Source organism: Xenopus laevis, chromosome 3L (genome assembly GCF_017654675.1).
Source record: "Xenopus laevis strain J_2021 chromosome 3L, Xenopus_laevis_v10.1, whole genome shotgun sequence".
Lineage (NCBI taxonomy): Eukaryota > Metazoa > Chordata > Amphibia > Anura > Pipidae > Xenopus > Xenopus laevis.
The window spans coordinates 93,070,766-93,088,013 of record NC_054375.1 but is presented as its reverse complement, the minus strand read 5'-3'; the positions used below and the strand labels follow the sequence as shown (position 1 = coordinate 93,088,013).

Below are 17,248 nucleotides of genomic sequence, written 5' to 3'. Positions count from 1 at the left end.
ATTTATCACATCAACATACCAAAGTGTTTTAAAAGATAACCACAAAGGCTGATTGCGAATAATTATTTTATAAATACTACTTGGACAAGATAAACACAAAGTAATACTCACTGTTGTTAAGTCCTTGAACCTTGACTTTGCTCAGATCTAGGGGAGGTGCCACATTAACAATGAATGGACTTTTAGGAATGGGGTCGCCGCCATAAGTTACTGACACAGTCAGGCTTCCCTACAGAGGATAAGAGAAAGGAAACATAAGATATTAGATATTGCAATTACAAGTTTAGTACATATCTATAGCAAGACTGAACAGGTAGCTTACCTGCTGCACAGCTGTGTACTTCACAGTGTATGAATAGTCATGGTTATCAATGATTTCAAAGTCTTGTACAGCTTCACCCTTAATGCTTCCAGTAAACTGAACATCAAGCTTGGCCTTCCCTGCTCCCTTGGTATAAACAGTAAAATGTGTTGGTTTTCCGACCTCCACTCCTATATAAGAAGAACCACATGGTGTAGATAGATTTACAGCCAACAAACTCATGGCATGGTGGATGTATCGTATGCATATTTATTTTGAAAAATCAAATGTCATTTATATACTATATAAACACACATAAATATATATATATATATATATATATTTATACACATTCATAATAAATGTCCTTCTTTTGTGTTTGAGTCTGATGCAACATTAACTATATTATAAAACCACATCTTACCTGTACGGTTTAGCCCTGGGCCTTCTGCACGGACTTTGCTAGCATCATGTGATGGATCTACCTTGACTCGGAATGGACTGATAGGTATTTCCTAAAAAAGGGAAGGTACAAAAGTTAGTTACCATGTTTTTTTGCACATGTCAGTGTGTTGCTAGATAAATGCCTTACATGAGAGGGCCTTTGAAAGTAAAAAGTCAGTGTCCCAGTATGTTAGTAATGCATTAAAGAAGCATGTATTCTTCTATGTATGTGAATATTTTAAATTGTGATTTGTTCTATTTAATAGATGAAATGGTAGATTTTTGTGTTTCTGGTATCTAAGGATTAAGATTAAGTACTGGAGAAGTTTGAAATGGAATTTAACGATAGTTTTCATTTTTGTTGTCCTAATTAGTTTCATACCTGGTCAGCAAACAGCACCATGATGGTATATCTCCCTGCTCCAGGGGGTGTGTATTTTACAGTAAAAGTATCATTGTCATTCTTGATAATGTCAAAGTCAATATCTGCTTCTGCTGGTCCAACAACTGCAGGTGCACATTTAATCCCAATGCTAACATCTCCTGTGGACAAGAACAAGCAATAACATAGATATTAATATTGACAACACTTAGAACTAAACCTTATAAGAGAAATCCAGTGACAAATAATATGAATGATCCATCACAGAATGCAAGTTATACCTTGTCCAGCCTCACTGCAGTCCACAGTAAAATATGTTGGCTCATTGGCTTTTAGTCCTGTCTTCTCTACACCAGGTCCATAAACCTTTACTTTACTGGGATGACAGCCCTCTCCCACTGACACCTAAGGGATTATAAACAAGAGAATGTTCTTACAGTTAACATGTTTGAACCCAAGTATAGATGTATTTAGGCTCTATACAGCTGACTATATCCTCCTACATGCTAAAGAAAAAGGGAGAACAAAATCATAATCCAATTCTTCATGACATGCAAAAAATGGCTCATTAAAAAACCCATCTAATTCCCATTTCATATGTATCTACAAACTGTAACTCACCCTGTATGGGCTGTTTGGAATATTGACTCCGCCCCATGTAATGATGATTGTGTGCTTGATTGGCTTGGTTGGCACATAGACACACACATATGTGTTGTCACCATTGTCCTTGATCTTGATGTCAATTGGTGACCCCTCTGCATCCTGTGTTGGGTTAAGCAAACGGAAGTTTAAGAAACTGTATTGTAAAATACTTCAGTACAGTATATATAATCAGCGCAGTTTACATTTCACCTTCAATACAGAACTTCTTTCATAATATTTCAATAGATTGCCCACCCTTGGGCACGACAACGCATTCTACTGCCTTGGCAATCCTTGTACTTTTCATCACAATGTTTCACCCACCTGAGCATAGATTTTCAGTTCGGCTGTGCCAGCAGCTCGAGCATCAATAGTAAATTCAGCAGGATGCTCTACTATGCAGCCTGTGGGTTCCAATCCCTTTCCATATGCTTTAACCTGAAAGGTAGAATAGATATGCGCATTACACATTGACATCTCTTGAATGCATTTTCAAGCTTTTGAGAAAGTAGCCAGAGGGCTACGAAACGCGTCAAGCGTAATGGTTCTGCATACACATGGCGTTCTTTTGTATTGACTTTTAAATAGATTGAATAAATATTGGATTCTATGTAATATACTCTACGTGGTGCTCCATGCTTTACAGATGAACTTGAATGCATTTTTGAATGCTGTTCTTAAAAAAAACTCAATTACTGAAGCCTATATGTCCCTAGCCTGCCACAGTATTATCAGTATAATTAATTATTTTTGAAAATCTGCCCATATTAAAGTTTCCCTTGTTCTCTCTATTTTGTTTTGTGCATTGTGTTTTTTTTTTTTGTTTTAATTCATTTTCTTAATAGAGTGTTTCATCTATTTATTCCAACATTCAATCCTTCTCAGGCAGAGGCCCTCACATTTCATCTGCTGGGCTTAAGCCCAGCAATTATCTCTCATGAGATGCTCCTATCTATCAGTCCATGAGTCAGGGATACTGAGCTTTTGAAGTCTGCAATAGTCTCTCAGTCATTTAAGTTATGTTTGGAAAGGAATGAGGGATTAAAATATGGGTCTGCAAAGGTCAGAGTTCCTGGCAGAGAACATTGGGCTTGCTCTTTCCAAACTACACTGCTGAGAGATCATAATCCATCACGATGTAAAGTGGCAGCTGGCTGACTAATGGCACATTAGATATAATTTACAGAACAAGAATAAAAAGAGGCAACTACAGTGTCACCCCATTCATTTTTGTGGTCATTTTTAAAGACTTCTTTGAATAACCCAAATGTGTGAAAATGATTTGTCAATCTATATATTCTATATTGCTACATGTCACTAGCATACTCTAATCTGATGTTAAGAGTCCTAACTCCCCTCAAATCATAATACAGGGGCCATAGTTCACTTAATCTGCAGGCCAAACATATTTCCACCACCACTGCCAACTACTTAAAACTGTTGATAAAGAACAAATACCACCTTAATTAATTTCCAAATAGAAATGCAATTATACTTCTATGTATAAATGTCAATGTAATTTACTTAGTTTTACATGGTGTACCTTCTCAGGAAATCCTTTGTTGCTAGCTGGCAGGATATGAGCAATGAAAGGGCTGTCTTTTATATCTTCATCATCACAAATGACATGAACTGCATACTCGCCGGGTTCTGTGGGCCAGTACCGTACATCACAAGATCCATCACCCTTGTCATCACACTCAATCTTTGCCTGGGATGGACCTTCAATGGAGAAGCCTATGATGGAAACAGGATAGTGCAATGAGATTGGGATGGTCTATAAGAAGTCACTTTTACCATTTATGATTTCAGCAGAGGAAAACAACATTCAGTGACAAGGATTGTTATTTCCATGGCTCTAATTTGTTACTTACCAAGAGTCCCAACTTCTGTGCCTATTGCTTCCACTACAAAATCAGCTGATTTACCAACCATGCCAGTCTCTAGGCCAGGACCCCATGCCCTCACTTTCTGTAATCCTACTTCTGGGCTAACATGGACTTCAAAGGGGCTGTGCAAAGAAAGGAGAATAGACTATAAGCAATACTGATTTAAGTATAAAAACAACAAGGATGGATAGAAAAAAATTAAAAAAAAAAAAGGAAAGAAATGAACACATAAATCATGAATGGAAAATGCAGAAAACTATATTGTGTCAGGCTTGTATTGACTGTATATTATATGCTTACCTCCTGGGGATGGCAATTCCACCCCATGTGATAGTCACTGTGTATTTTCCTGGCAACACTGGATAATAATCACATTCATATACACCATCACCTGCATCACGAATTTTGACTGGTTCCTCTGTACCTTCTATTAGAATAAAACACATAATATGAGATAATATGAGACTGCAGATAAATATAAACTGGAATTAGTTTATAACAAGGGCTTCACAAACACGTTTTATATTGCCATATCTATCTGAAAACCTAGTGACATGTTTTGATGCTAAAACAGCAATTTGAGACATCCAGCAAGTTCATTCAATTCTTGTTTTAGTGTTTAGGCTAATGGCACACAGAGCTGTTTTTTTCCTTACGTTTTTCCAGAAGCAAAGAAGAGCTGATGCATCCGATCCGCTCCTACATGTCTCTGCATTGGCACAGCTTTGTCCAGCATGCAGACACATGGGGGCAGATTTATCAAGGGTCTAAGTGAAAATTCACATTTTCGAGTTTTTTTTTAGTGGAATTCGATTTAGGAAACAGTAAAAATTCTATTTGAGTTTTAAAAAAATTCTAATTAGATTTTTCGATTTTTGTGAAAAATTTTGATTGGTCTTTTTTTTCGGATTTCATGGGAGTTTATGGGACTTTTTACAAACTCCCATGAACTCGAAATTCGACCCTTGGTAAATCTGCCCCATGGAATGTGAAAGAAGTAAAGGAGCAAAAATTGCATTAACCTTAGAGTGTATGTATGTACAGTATGTATGTATTCCTTCTATCTCAAGTTTACTTAACCTTTTCATACACTTTACTTTTCTTCTAAGAAATCCCATTTAGTTTGTTAGTTCTGCATTTCCCTGGCAAAATAACACATTAACTATGTGACCTATGAAAAAAGTGCAAAAATCTGTCTATAATTCTGAAGCTGTTCACCATTTCTATCTTGCATGCCAGACCCATTTGTTACTCTGAAGGCCAAATTTGCAAAGTATTTACAAGTATTTACAAAGAATTTTCAACTTTAATTTACAATGTTTTTACTCTCTAGCTCACATTGTGTAAGTCTTTTCCTATCTAACTTCCATCTCCCTTACTTTTTAAAAAAAATGATTCATATTCTCCTGTTCTTCACTATAAGCTTCAGGTCCCATACAGAAAATTTCCATTCATTATACTCACTTGGCCCTTTAACAGTGACTTTTAGTTCTCCACTTCCAGCTCCTTTCGTGAACACTTTAAAATCAGCCACTTCCTTGACACGCACACCTTTGGGCTGTAGGCCTCGGCCTGTGGCTCTGCAGGCATTGGGATTGCTTGCTGAAATACAAATACAGCAGATTAAACAAAAATATGGTGAAATGCTGCCTGCAGGTTGGAAATGTTATCCATTGGGTAACAAAGGAAGATGTTTAAGTTTAAAGGGATAATGTCACCACAGAATGAATTTTTTTAATTATTATTTAATAATTTTAAGCTTAAGTAGTGTTGAGCTATTTTCTGGTAAAAATGTCAAAAAACTATTTTCTCCACGTTAATCTTTTATCTTGTCATTAGAGAAGAACTATGACAAGTGAATTTACACTCCATGCAAATACAGGAAAATGGCTGGACCTCTCTCAAAAATAAAAAGCAAACTTTCTTCCCCAAAACATTATTGCAAGTTGTATTGGGGATAATAAGAAAATGTATATCCTTAACAGTGTCCCTTTAACATTTGTATAGGCAACAACATAACATTACGTTATGAAGGCATGTCTATAACTGTTGCCCTTTTCATTCATACAATATCTTTACAGATATATCTGCTTAAACATCCTCTTATTTAGCGTAGGAAATAAAACATTGCCAAGTTACTACTTGGTTCTCACATCTTTCACAACCCATTCCAGAGTCCTATGCAGATAATAGAGCAGCTCCTCTGAAATGCACAAGTTCAGTACAAGCTGGGCACAAACTTACTATGCCGAGGGCATCATGCATGCATAGGAAAGCATTTGAGATTAACACAGGCAACATATAGTGAGCAACACAACATTTCTTAATTTTAATATTTGAGAATGAATTTAGGACTGCTGTGCCTGTATTATGCTGCATATAATTATCCTGAGGGAAAGCTGATTGCTTTGTTTGAACATTGAAAGACAGAGCTAAAACGCTATTGCAAGCTAAATTTATATTCAATTTTATACTGTTACGTATGGTTGTCTTATATTCTGGCTTGCAAACCACTGCTCGCTTGCTAGGGTCATTGAATACCTAGCAACAACATATTTCAAACTGGAGGGCCACAGCGCAAACTATATAATTTACTGTTCTAAAATGATTGATGTGGACCGGCCTCATCATTGAGGACCCCTTACAAGTCACAAGTGTACGCTTTTAATGATGATCAAAAAACTCCAAATCGAGCCTGATCCAAGGTTGGTTTCTAGTATAAAGAGTCCACAAGACTATCTTTTACATTTCTAAGAAAACATTTTGTATTTAATAGTAATGTTTGCAGACATCAGTAATGTTAATGGCTGTGTTGTTTAAAATAAGTGAGGCTTGGGTGTATGTGAAATCGTTAGTGGACAAATATGACAAATGTTGGTCCACAACATAATGAAAGTTAATTTTAAGGCACACTGTACCTTTAATTCGGGTAGATGTACCATTTTTGTGCAACATACGCTTGCTGTGTTGTATAAATATGATAGGGACCTTAGAATGTAAATTGCACTGGGGCAGGGATTGATGGCTGATATATAAATCTATAACCTATATAATGCATTTTAATAAGCTGTAACTGCATGTATGGAAGAATCAGTACTATATATTGGAGCATTCCAATGCAAAGTCCAACATGCACTGGTACCAGCTCAGGAAAGAGAGCGTGCTCAAGTTCTTACCAATGGGGCAAATTATTTTTTTTTGTAATTCATCACCATTTGTGCCCCATTCAAGGATCTTTCACAAGGTGCACTAACAGTTTACAGAGAACCCTACCCATATGAAACTTGCCACCATATGCACACATCCCAGGCCCTAAACTATAAGAGACAATAATATTTTGGCCCAGGTCAAACCACTGTACTTATAAGGGGATGAGTACCTTGAGAAAGGTGTCAAGTAAAAGAATTGAGCACACCCTCATTTTTTATTTTATAAACATACATCAATCTACTTAATTAGCATATATAATGTGCCATATGGTCATTCTGCAAAGCCATGCTCCTATACTGGCCATCAGCACAGAGAAGGCGTTGTTCATCCATGAGTATGAATGGTATAATGCACTTAAGCAATACAGGGTACTGACTAGATGGACAATGAATTGAGCTTTCTTAATTCACACAGGGAAAGCGGTGCTCAGGCTCTACATGTTCATTCTGCAAGCTGTGTTGTTTCTACAACTACCCATGCTAGGAAGGCCATGCCAAGGCCATACTAACTTGACTTGCGTGGTTTGGGTTTGGGTGGAGGTGGGGGGGCCACTTTCTTGGCTTTATCAGGTGGCGGGGTGACAATTGCCTGAGGGGTGATCTGCAAGGGAGGTGTGCTGGGAGCCTGAGGCAACACTACAGATAAGTGAGAAGCAAAAAGACATAGGGGAATACAGTTAAATAAGCAAAGGCAGTAGTATGCTCTAACCAGGTCAGAACATTTTGCACTAAAATCCATTTTGCTATATATTTCCAAGCAGAAGTGGATGCAGCTGCACAGATGAATACACACACATACACATGTTTCCTAACAGAATACAGTAACAACTGAATATAATATATCTCACATGCTTTGTAAGTTAGAACACATTAGACATTTGTTTTTAGAAACAATACAACTGGACAGAAACAAAAAGTAGGAGTGTGACATCCACTAAAACTGATAAAAATCATATAGTAAAGTGGGTATTGCATAAATGAAAGACTTGTGTTGAGCAATTGTGTTGTTGTGCTCCATCTTTGAGATCACACTGCCATTATTTTGTTTTCATTTTCATCTATTACCCAGGAAGACACATTTGGCACATACAGATTTGGGTTCCCAGTCCCTGTTAGACCAGATGATTTTAGACATGCAAACTGAACATGCAGAGACACCAAGGAAGACTTGTTGGGTTGACTGTCTCCCCACAAATCCAAAACTTTTTATATACAATGGCTGAGAAATACAGAAAGTGGGGCAAAAAAGACAAATTATTTACATGAAATGATATTTGTACCTAGAATGTTAAGGGTTGTTAGAGAAACAAATATAACAGTGTTAGAACAGATAAGACAATTGGGAAGCCTAAGGATGACAATAAATAGAGGTAAAGATATTTGAAAACACTGGCTACATAGAAACAGAAGCACTTTGGACAGGAGGGGGTAAAGTGCAAATGTAGTTACCTTCTGAGATATTGACAACATATGGGCATTTGGGGATCTGAGTCCCAGCAAAAGTAATGAATACTTTGTGGGGTCCCTCCATGTTGGGACGATAAGTGCAGCGGTATGTATTGTCTCCTTTATCTTCTAAAATTACTTCTACTGTATCTTGATGGTTCTGTGGGTCTACAATGATTACACCAACATCTCCAGACCCAGCACCTGGAAAGCACAGGAGATAGCCATAATTAATGATTTCTAATCTTTATTAAGTTACAGGCATAGTGCATACCTAGTTAGTGATAATAAAGTATGTTAAAATGTTTTACCTGCAGTGTAGATATCAAAATATGTTGGTTTATTGGCCACATTTCCAACAGGCTCCAGTCCAGGTCCTCGTGCTGTCACCTTATTAGCATCTCCCAATGCCATGGCAACATTGACATTAAACGGACTTTTGTTGATATTCTGACCAGCAAACAATACAGTGACCTATAGTAGCAAAGTCAGAGGTCAATAAAGATGGAACACCAACAGATATGTGGAAGATTCTAATATATTGCCGAATAATAATCACAGGTACAATATAATGTTCTATTTTTTCAGTCTATGATGTATTACACATTATGCTGTAGGTACAACCCTTTCAAAGATTTATATATTGAAGATACTAGTTTTTCTTTAGCTGTCCCCCCCCAATTCTTTAACTTTTAATATGTTATAAAATGGTCAATTCTAAGCAACTTTTCAATTGGTCTACATTATTTATTCTTATAGTTTTTTAATTATGTTCCTTTTTCTTCTGATTTTTTCCAGCTTTCAAGTGGGGGGTCACTGACCCTATCTGAAAAACAAATGCTCCGTACAGCTACACATTTATTGTTATTGCTACTTTTTATTACTCATTGTTCTATTCAGTTCCTCTCCTATTCATATCTCAGTCTCTTACTCAAATCAATGCATGGTTGCAAGGGTAATTTGGACCCTAGCAACCAGATTGCTGAAAATGCAAATTAGAGAGCTGCTGAATAAAAATCTAAATAATACCAATTGCAAATTGCCTCAAAATATCACTCCCTGCATCATATTAAAAGTTAACTCAAAGGTGAATAACCCCCTTTAACCCATCCTGGGGTCCAGCCCCATAGTTTTAAATTCTGTAATAGAAAATGATAAACTGGCATATTACCAGGCTGATATTTTTCTTACCTTATGGAGGCCAGCAACCTTTGGAACATAGCTTACTGAGTAGGTTCTGTTCTTGTCATTGTTGGGAATAACTTTGGCCTAAAAATGAAATACAGTATGGTTCATTAATACTTGGCCTACTGTATCTTTATTGTATAACATAGGGGCCAGATGGTACCCTCAAGGGATATTTATGAGGGGGGTTTATGTGCTCTGGTACTTTCCCCTCTTTCATTTCCAACTTTTTTCCTAGGTCTCTAGCAAAGGAAATGAGAAATACACTAATCACAACACTGGCTATCTCTAAGCTATGAGTAAAACTGAAAAGAAATTATCAGATTAAAATGCATCAGTCAAGCTGAAGACACAGATGAATATTATCTAATAACATTAAAATGAACACTACAATATCATGATAGCAAACTTGCCTCTTCAGTGTGTCCTTCAGGATCTTCCACAAACACCAATACCTCTCCCAGACCAGCATGTATGGTCTCTACTGTGAAGTAGGCAGGTTTCAGAACCATGTTTCCATGAGGCTCAATACCTGGAGAAAAAGGTAAATTGCATTGAAATTAAGCACAGACCAATGGCAATCCAATGTGTTATGCATGCAGCATGAGAATAAATTCATTTTAAGCAATATCAGCATAAGAAATTTCAGGGATGCAACCAACAGAAGAACTCCATATGTGCAGCTGATATGTCTAGTCTGTTTACTACAGTAGGTGAATACTTGGTTAATGTTTTTACAAGACATCATTACTCCTAAAAAAGTTTCCCCAAGAGAACTGACTTTCAACAACCATATAACAGATCAAGTTAGAAATAGGAATACAGCTGGAAACTAACAGCACAAAAAGGTGAAATGCTTCCAGCATTTTGTTGATTATAAATACATATGTAGATTATTCCCATTACATATGTCTTGATTCTAGTTCTGTTATAATGCTCCAAAATATTTTAATGATGGCGAATGTTTCTGCATAACTGTGTGGTGAGTAAGCTCTCATCCTCACTTTTTGTGTAAAAATATAAGGTCCTTGCGCAGTTGTGTTTTGGCCATGGTTGTCTTCTTATAGTCAACATTTGGGAATTTTGGCAGTGGGCTACAGAAAGACATAAGTGTCCTGATCCTGCCAAATGGAGATGGCGCAGAGAGGATTCAGTCTATGAGCTCACCCAAACATCATGTTACTTTGGGATCGACAGCAGTAACGGAACTGCGGGGGCTACCTGGGCTACAAAAGTAGTAACCCCTTCAGTTCTTACTTATAAGTGTATATATTATTACAACTTTACAGTTTACTGTAAAAATCTCCCCCCATGATAAGTTAAAAGGGATTTTATTCAGGCACGCCTATTATAGTTATGTCAACATCCTATAAAATCAATTATTATCAATACAGTTCCCATACCTGGTCCATAGGCAGTTGCTTTCTTAGGGTGTAGCTGCTTGGATCGAAGTGGTGCTCCTGGTTTCAGTTTGGCTTTAGGAAACTGAGACAGGTAAGTCATAACTGAATGCTCATCCACGTTGGGATCTACAATTTCCTCTGGAGCAATGACCTAGAGTAGGAAAATGTGCCAAAATGATGCTTCTGTCTGGAAAGGCTAGTATTATATGTAACAATGGTCCACCATTGCAATTACTTTATGTGAGCTAGTCTTATGTAGCAGCAATGGTTGTACTATGTTCTTGCCTTACATTTGTCCATCTGTTAGTAAAGTAGATCTACCAAGATGTTCTGTTTGACTGCAAAAACATTACAATAATTGTCAGGCCCGGATTTGCGGAGATGCCGAATAGGCCTGGGCCTAGGGCGGCATGCCGCCCAGATGCAGGGTTAATCACGTCGATCCTGGAGCACTAAGCGTTAGTCGCTTAGTGCTCCACTAATAAAATATGCTCATGCACGCAATCTTGCTGGAGGGAGGGGGCGTCTGAGGACGCTGGCCTACGGGCGCCCTCTGGGGAAATCCTTGTCTGACCTTGTAGTTTATATCCACTCAGTCTTACCTGTGGCACTCCCAACCAATCATCTGCCTGCTGCATGGCCTCTCTTGCATTTTCCACAGGCTGGTTTGGATCCCAAGCCTCCCAGTCTGGACAGAGACCTGTGATAAAGAACAAAAACAATTGTCATGCACCTAAGAATGAGCTCTTAATGACAATGTGCAGGGAGATCAGGGAACAGAGACCTGTGCTAAGAATCAAATACAAATACTGTAGCTGTATGCATAAGAATCAGAATCAATATAAAATGTAAAAATATACCAGATCCACTCTGTCTTGATAATTCACATCATACTGTAAAAGTGGTATCAGATGCAGTGGCACAGGTTTTATCCCATTAACTACTTTATAAAGAGTTAATTTCCCCTTTAAGACATATATTTGTATCTGGGCAATGCTTGTGTGCAAATAATATTCCTTCTCTGCATGTTTGTATTAACATATGTGAGGGGAAACTGCCAAATTAATTTTCTTGACAGTCATTCGCTATAGACTTTAGTAGTGCTGTGCAAGCTGTTGCAGTAGATGTTACTATTCCAGAGAGGTCTGTAGAGCAGCATCACTAGATTCAATAAAGAAATATGTTGGCACTTTATAAATATGTTTTATTAATAATAAAAATATTTTAATTTAGTAGCTTCTATATAAAGGAAAATATTGGTTGAGTGGGAGTACAGCATTCTTGTACTCCCTTTACAATTTGTATAGCTGATGCACATTAAGCATGAATTCAGCTAAATGTGGGCAATGTGGTGGCTCGGTGGGTAGCACTTCTGCCTTGCAGCATTGGGCAGTATTCTGGTCTGGGTATTATTTGCATAGAGTTTGTTAGTTTGTATGGGTTTCTTCCAGGCACTCCCTCACACACTCATTTTTTTAAAAAACAGTTATTTGCAAATAAAAGAGTCTATGGGAAATGGCCTTCCTGTAATTTGGAGCTTTCTGGATAACGGGTTTATGAATAACAGATCCCTTACCTGTAATGTTTCTATTGCTGCCTAACTTTCCAAAGATCTTACACCAGCTTTCAGCTGCTAATGGATGTTGAGAGTTGTAGTTTGTTAACAGATAAATACATTGAATATACTTGGCAAAATATGGTCTACTGTCTGTTTTATGCTTAATTATAGTGGTAGTGCTTGCATATATTTGAAATGAGTCTTGAAAGTAATCTGTCCTCAGAGAGTATACTCTCAGCTTGTTGCCTTATATGTGATTTCAGAGTTGTCTCTCAACCACTCTCCCTCTGGCAGGAGGTCAGACAACTAAGCTGGATAATGTTACAGATGCATTTTATCCTTGTCATGGAAGCGAGCAGGCAGCAGCACAAAGTAACACTGGGAATGACTGTATGCTTCTGAATAAAATCACATTGGCGCTATGCTCTGATAACTGAATGTTCTCCTTCCGAGCATGCCTAATGTATGATTTTAGCAATGAATAGAAGCCACTTTGCCTTATTTGGAAATAATGAAGGAACAGCATGTATAAGTATGGCACGCACAACTGTGATTAAAAATTGTATCATTTACAGTAGGAGATATTCTCTGTATAGTTTAGGGATGCACCGAATCCACTATTTTGGATTCGGCCGAACCACTGAATGCTTCGCGAAAGATTCAGGCAAATACCTAACCTAATTTGCATATGCAATTTAGGGGTGGGAAGGGGACATTTTTTGTAACTCCTTTTTACTCCCTAATTTGCATATGCAAATTAGGTTTTGGATTCAGTTCGGCGGGGCAGAAGGATTCGGCCGAAATCCTGCTGAAAAAGGCAGAATCCTGGCCAAATCCCGAACCGAATCCTGGATTTGGTGCATCCCTAGTATAGTTACTGGTGGCTACATTTATAAAAGTGAATGTAGATACATTTGCAAGGCTTATTATAATGTTGGTTGGCCAATTCCTGGTGGCAAAACCTAGTGTTCTATATATAATGGCTGTAACTTGAGGAGTTTTAGCGTTCCTTGGCAGCCAAAGTTTGAGGTACCCTGTACCAGCACACAGGGTACCCCAACTTTGAGCTGCCAGTGAATGATATATGTTCTCAAGTAGTTCAAAAACCAATGAAGGGCAGACTGGAACTTGATATATTCTGTATATATATAAATATATAAGTGTACCAGTATGTGTATTATTGATAATATTTGTTTTGTGAGAAGGCAATGCATTTCTTTTCATGCATCCAGTTATATTATCTAACTATTGTGCAATTTACTGGGAAGTAAAATATCCCCCTGAGTGTAAATAAAGTAAATAATAACAGTCTAGGCTTGCTTCTGGAAAGGTTGTTAGTTAAGTGTATGTTTTCTGTTTGCATGGCTAGAGCTGAGCTGGTTTTATAGATGGATCTCTGTGTATTTGAATGAATAAACTGGACAGTGAGCTAAATCAGGAGTGTATGTGGGGGATACCAGCTGTTCTTAGCCTCTGAAGAGGGAGATGGACTGTCTCCCTCGGTTGTCTCTGGATATTTTTGTCTATGATCTAATAGTTGGATACCGATCACAGACTGATTTTGAGTAGTAATGTGTGTTCTAGAAAAGAGTTAATAACCTTTCTGCTTCTGAAAAAAAAATGTTTTGCCTCTTACTGCAAATAAAATAGCTATATGTATGAGTATGATTTATTGTCCATGTAATTGGAGTTAAATATTTAATTGCCAGTTGCAAGTATTAGCTTGACAGACCCTCTTTGCTCTTCAGATATGCTGAGCAATGTGTGCCATCTATGGGCAAGTCCATTAGTGCAGGGAAGAGAATGGCTGCACATACCTTGGCTGGAATTTCAGCTGTTAGCTGCAAAGACTATCCCAGATATAAACAGCTGAAATCCCACCAAAAGCTTGGGAATCCATCTTTCTTTGTTTCTTCAAATTTGTATCAGTTCTCAGCTGGAATATCAAGGGATTTTTAGAATGTAAGCTCTTTTGGGCAGGGCCCTCTTTAACTCTTGTATAGGTAATTGGTTGTTTTTTAAGTAATCTTATATCTTCGGTGTATATACCCATTTATTGTACAGCACTATGGAATAGTTTGGCTTTTTGTAAATATGTGTAATAACAGAGCCTTCTGATGAGTGACAGCTTGAATGAGTGACAGAAGCCTGACTATCCTTTAAGTCAAAGAGAATTTGCTGTAAGTGAAACTAATAGCAAAAACATTTAAGAGTACAATATGCATTGAAACAATATGTGATGCTTCTAATTGATACTTTCTGGTTGGCTGCTACAATGACTGGTAAATTAGAAAAAGGTAGTATTACATATGTTCCCTTATGCAACAAGTAAAAGAGGCAAAATCTTTAAGATTATTTGCAGTGCAGGTCAGTGATACAGGTGATACAGACAAGGGCTCAATGCTAGCCAATTTTGCACCTGTGCTCCAATCGTTAAATGCACTCCCTACATCCCAAACGACTGTGTAATGAAGCTGGTGAAAGACACTTACCTGGGGCACAGTTATCTACAAGAGCTCCCAAAGCTTTGCCATCCTTCCAGTCACGGTGGAAATTGGTGATTGGAAGCTGTGGTATTTTGTTTTGTATCCATCCTAGAAGCCTCTGCTTTGGAGTCTGCTTCTTGGCATCTTCTTCGTCCTCATCCTCCCACATGGGCATAGAAATGGAGTAGTGCAGGATAAGTGTCCAGATTAGACCCAGGATCAGCTTTAGGTTCCCATCTACAATGGCTTTTGAATCTGCAGAATAAAATGTTTATCAACCTCTAAACTATAATGATACTCAAGAAATATACTGAACTCTATACTTAAAACAGCATTAACTACTGAAGTCTTTAGGGATATCTGTAGTTAAAACTAGATACACATACAGTATACAATAGAGTGCAACTTATTAATTAATTAATGCAGTATTTTTTGTGAGCTGTTATCAGAATGTTCCAATTAGCCGTCTTCAGGAACTCCTGAAGACGGCTCCAGCTGTTGAGCTGAAACGTTGATCAAATAAAACCTTTTTGTTTATTTCATATAAAGACCTGTTTGGTGTGGTTTTCTTTTTGATTATATATATATATATATATATGTGTGTGTGTGTGTGTGTGTTCAGGAACTTTGTGAGAGAAATCCGGAAGATAAAGATTTATAATCAATCAACTTAAATAAATCAATATATTCTTTAAGATAATGTACACATTAGTAGTTATTAAGGGAACACACAACAAATATAATTGTGTTTGATGCAGCAGTTATCTTACAAAAATATAGCCAGCAAAATAATCTACTAATGTACATCAATAAAGGGTTTGGAATGGGCATTAAACTACTGAAGAAAAAAATCCTAATGCAAAAGATTATACTATAATATATATGCATTTAAGAATCAGTGGTTCAGTCACGGGTTCCATCATTGTTATTACACCATCTGTGCTCAAACAAGGGTGATCCTGAAACGCACACACAGGGTAATGATGGAAATTCCACTGATATGGAATCTGGCTTTCCAGTTCCTGAGCCACAGAGAAGCATATGTAACAGGCATCTATAGACATATGGCGTGTCTGTTCCATGACACACACAAAGAAGCAACCAAAATGTGCAGTAAGGCAGTAAAGTTATGATAAAGAAATCAAGTTTAAATACAGACATGATGCCGTTAGGCCATTGCTGCTTACAGTGGTTTATTTAAATGTTCAGCCATAGACAGGAGCTACATACAGTACACCCAAATAAGTAATGGCATATAAGCCAAACATTCATATACAACAGTTAACAAGTAAGTAATATGTAGATGTTTCTTTTAGATGCCTATGGGACATTTAATATTATAAATTAACAATAGCCAGCCAGTGAAATACATACGTGTTCTGTTGACTAGCTTTGGGAGCTGTAGTTCTGCTATTCTGTAATTAAGATTTCAGTAGCTGCACATGCATGTTCTGGGTGATGAAGTTATAGTATAGCTTAGATGCCATAGCTGTTACTGAAACAATAATGTTTCCTAGTACTGTGTCCCATGTCATTTCTAATATCTATGCCAAAAAAAATCTGCATGTCAAATCTCCATACACTTCTCCTGATGTTTGTCAGTAATATATTAAATAAATGTCCTTAAATAACAGAACTATGTAGCAGTATGGCATTACCTTGCTCCTAGCAGGAGTAACTTCATTTAACACCTTTCTCGTTTAGGTGTCACACAACCAGGCATAGGCGAGCCCAAAAAAAAATGTAGGGACTTTTGCAGGCTATCACTTTTTATAAACTTTTTCCACTAAAAAATATGATGTAAGTAACCGAAGAATGAGAAAGATCTATGCACTCCATTGCACTTCGCCTGATCTGAGCTGGTGAAGGCAAGTCGGGCGAAAGAGGTAACGTTCAGTAAAATCTGCATCTTAGTGAATTTGCGGAGTAACGTCCATTCGCCAGAGCGAAAATTCGCCAGACAATAGAGTGCGAATCACCGCTAGCATCTATCTCCTTCGCTAGCGAAGTGATGCCTGTGACCGGTTAGGAAATTGACAAATTGGCATAGGGGCAGATTTTCTAAAGGGCGAAGTGACTAACGCTGGTGAAGATTCGCCAGCGTTAGTCACTTCACCCTTTAGAAAATCTGCCCCTATGTAAGGGGACTACAGATTGGTGAAGTGTACAGAAGGGATAACACCCTGGACTGTTAGCCCTGAAGTCAGGAAACTTCACTTAGGGCCTGTGACCCTTGATAAGTGGAAGGGTGGTGGTGGCCCAAAATGTTAGAGGCCTTTCAAAGCTGCTTTTTTGTTAAA

General features: G+C 37.6%; 1 protein-coding gene across 4 annotated transcripts in view; it reads right to left on the bottom strand.

The window, feature by feature from the left end:
* Positions 1-17,248, bottom strand: part of flnc.L (filamin C L homeolog) — a 52,114-nt gene that overhangs the window by 17,877 nt on the left and 16,989 nt on the right. For 2 of the 4 annotated variants that reach the window (XM_041586606.1, XM_041586605.1), the window contains 19 exons: positions 14,955-15,203; positions 11,507-11,604; positions 10,905-11,055; positions 9,915-10,033; positions 9,508-9,585; positions 8,628-8,790; positions 8,320-8,520; positions 7,381-7,506; positions 5,126-5,263; positions 3,962-4,088; positions 3,647-3,783; positions 3,316-3,509; positions 2,097-2,210; positions 1,749-1,892; positions 1,409-1,532; positions 1,128-1,288; positions 726-816; positions 323-492; positions 112-229 (listed from right to left, as the gene is read on the bottom strand). In XM_041586606.1, coding sequence (XP_041442540.1) covers positions 112-229; positions 323-492; positions 726-816; positions 1,128-1,288; positions 1,409-1,532; positions 1,749-1,892; positions 2,097-2,210; positions 3,316-3,509; positions 3,647-3,783; positions 3,962-4,088; positions 5,126-5,263; positions 7,381-7,506; positions 8,320-8,520; positions 8,628-8,790; positions 9,508-9,585; positions 9,915-10,033; positions 10,905-11,055; positions 11,507-11,604; positions 14,955-15,203 — 2,703 coding nt within the window. The remainder of the gene's footprint in view (positions 1-111; positions 230-322; positions 493-725; positions 817-1,127; positions 1,289-1,408; positions 1,533-1,748; positions 1,893-2,096; positions 2,211-3,315; positions 3,510-3,646; positions 3,784-3,961; positions 4,089-5,125; positions 5,264-7,380; positions 7,507-8,319; positions 8,521-8,627; positions 8,791-9,507; positions 9,586-9,914; positions 10,034-10,904; positions 11,056-11,506; positions 11,605-14,954; positions 15,204-17,248) is intronic. The other 2 variants (XM_041586607.1, XM_018252798.2) reach the window with 1 other exon arrangement.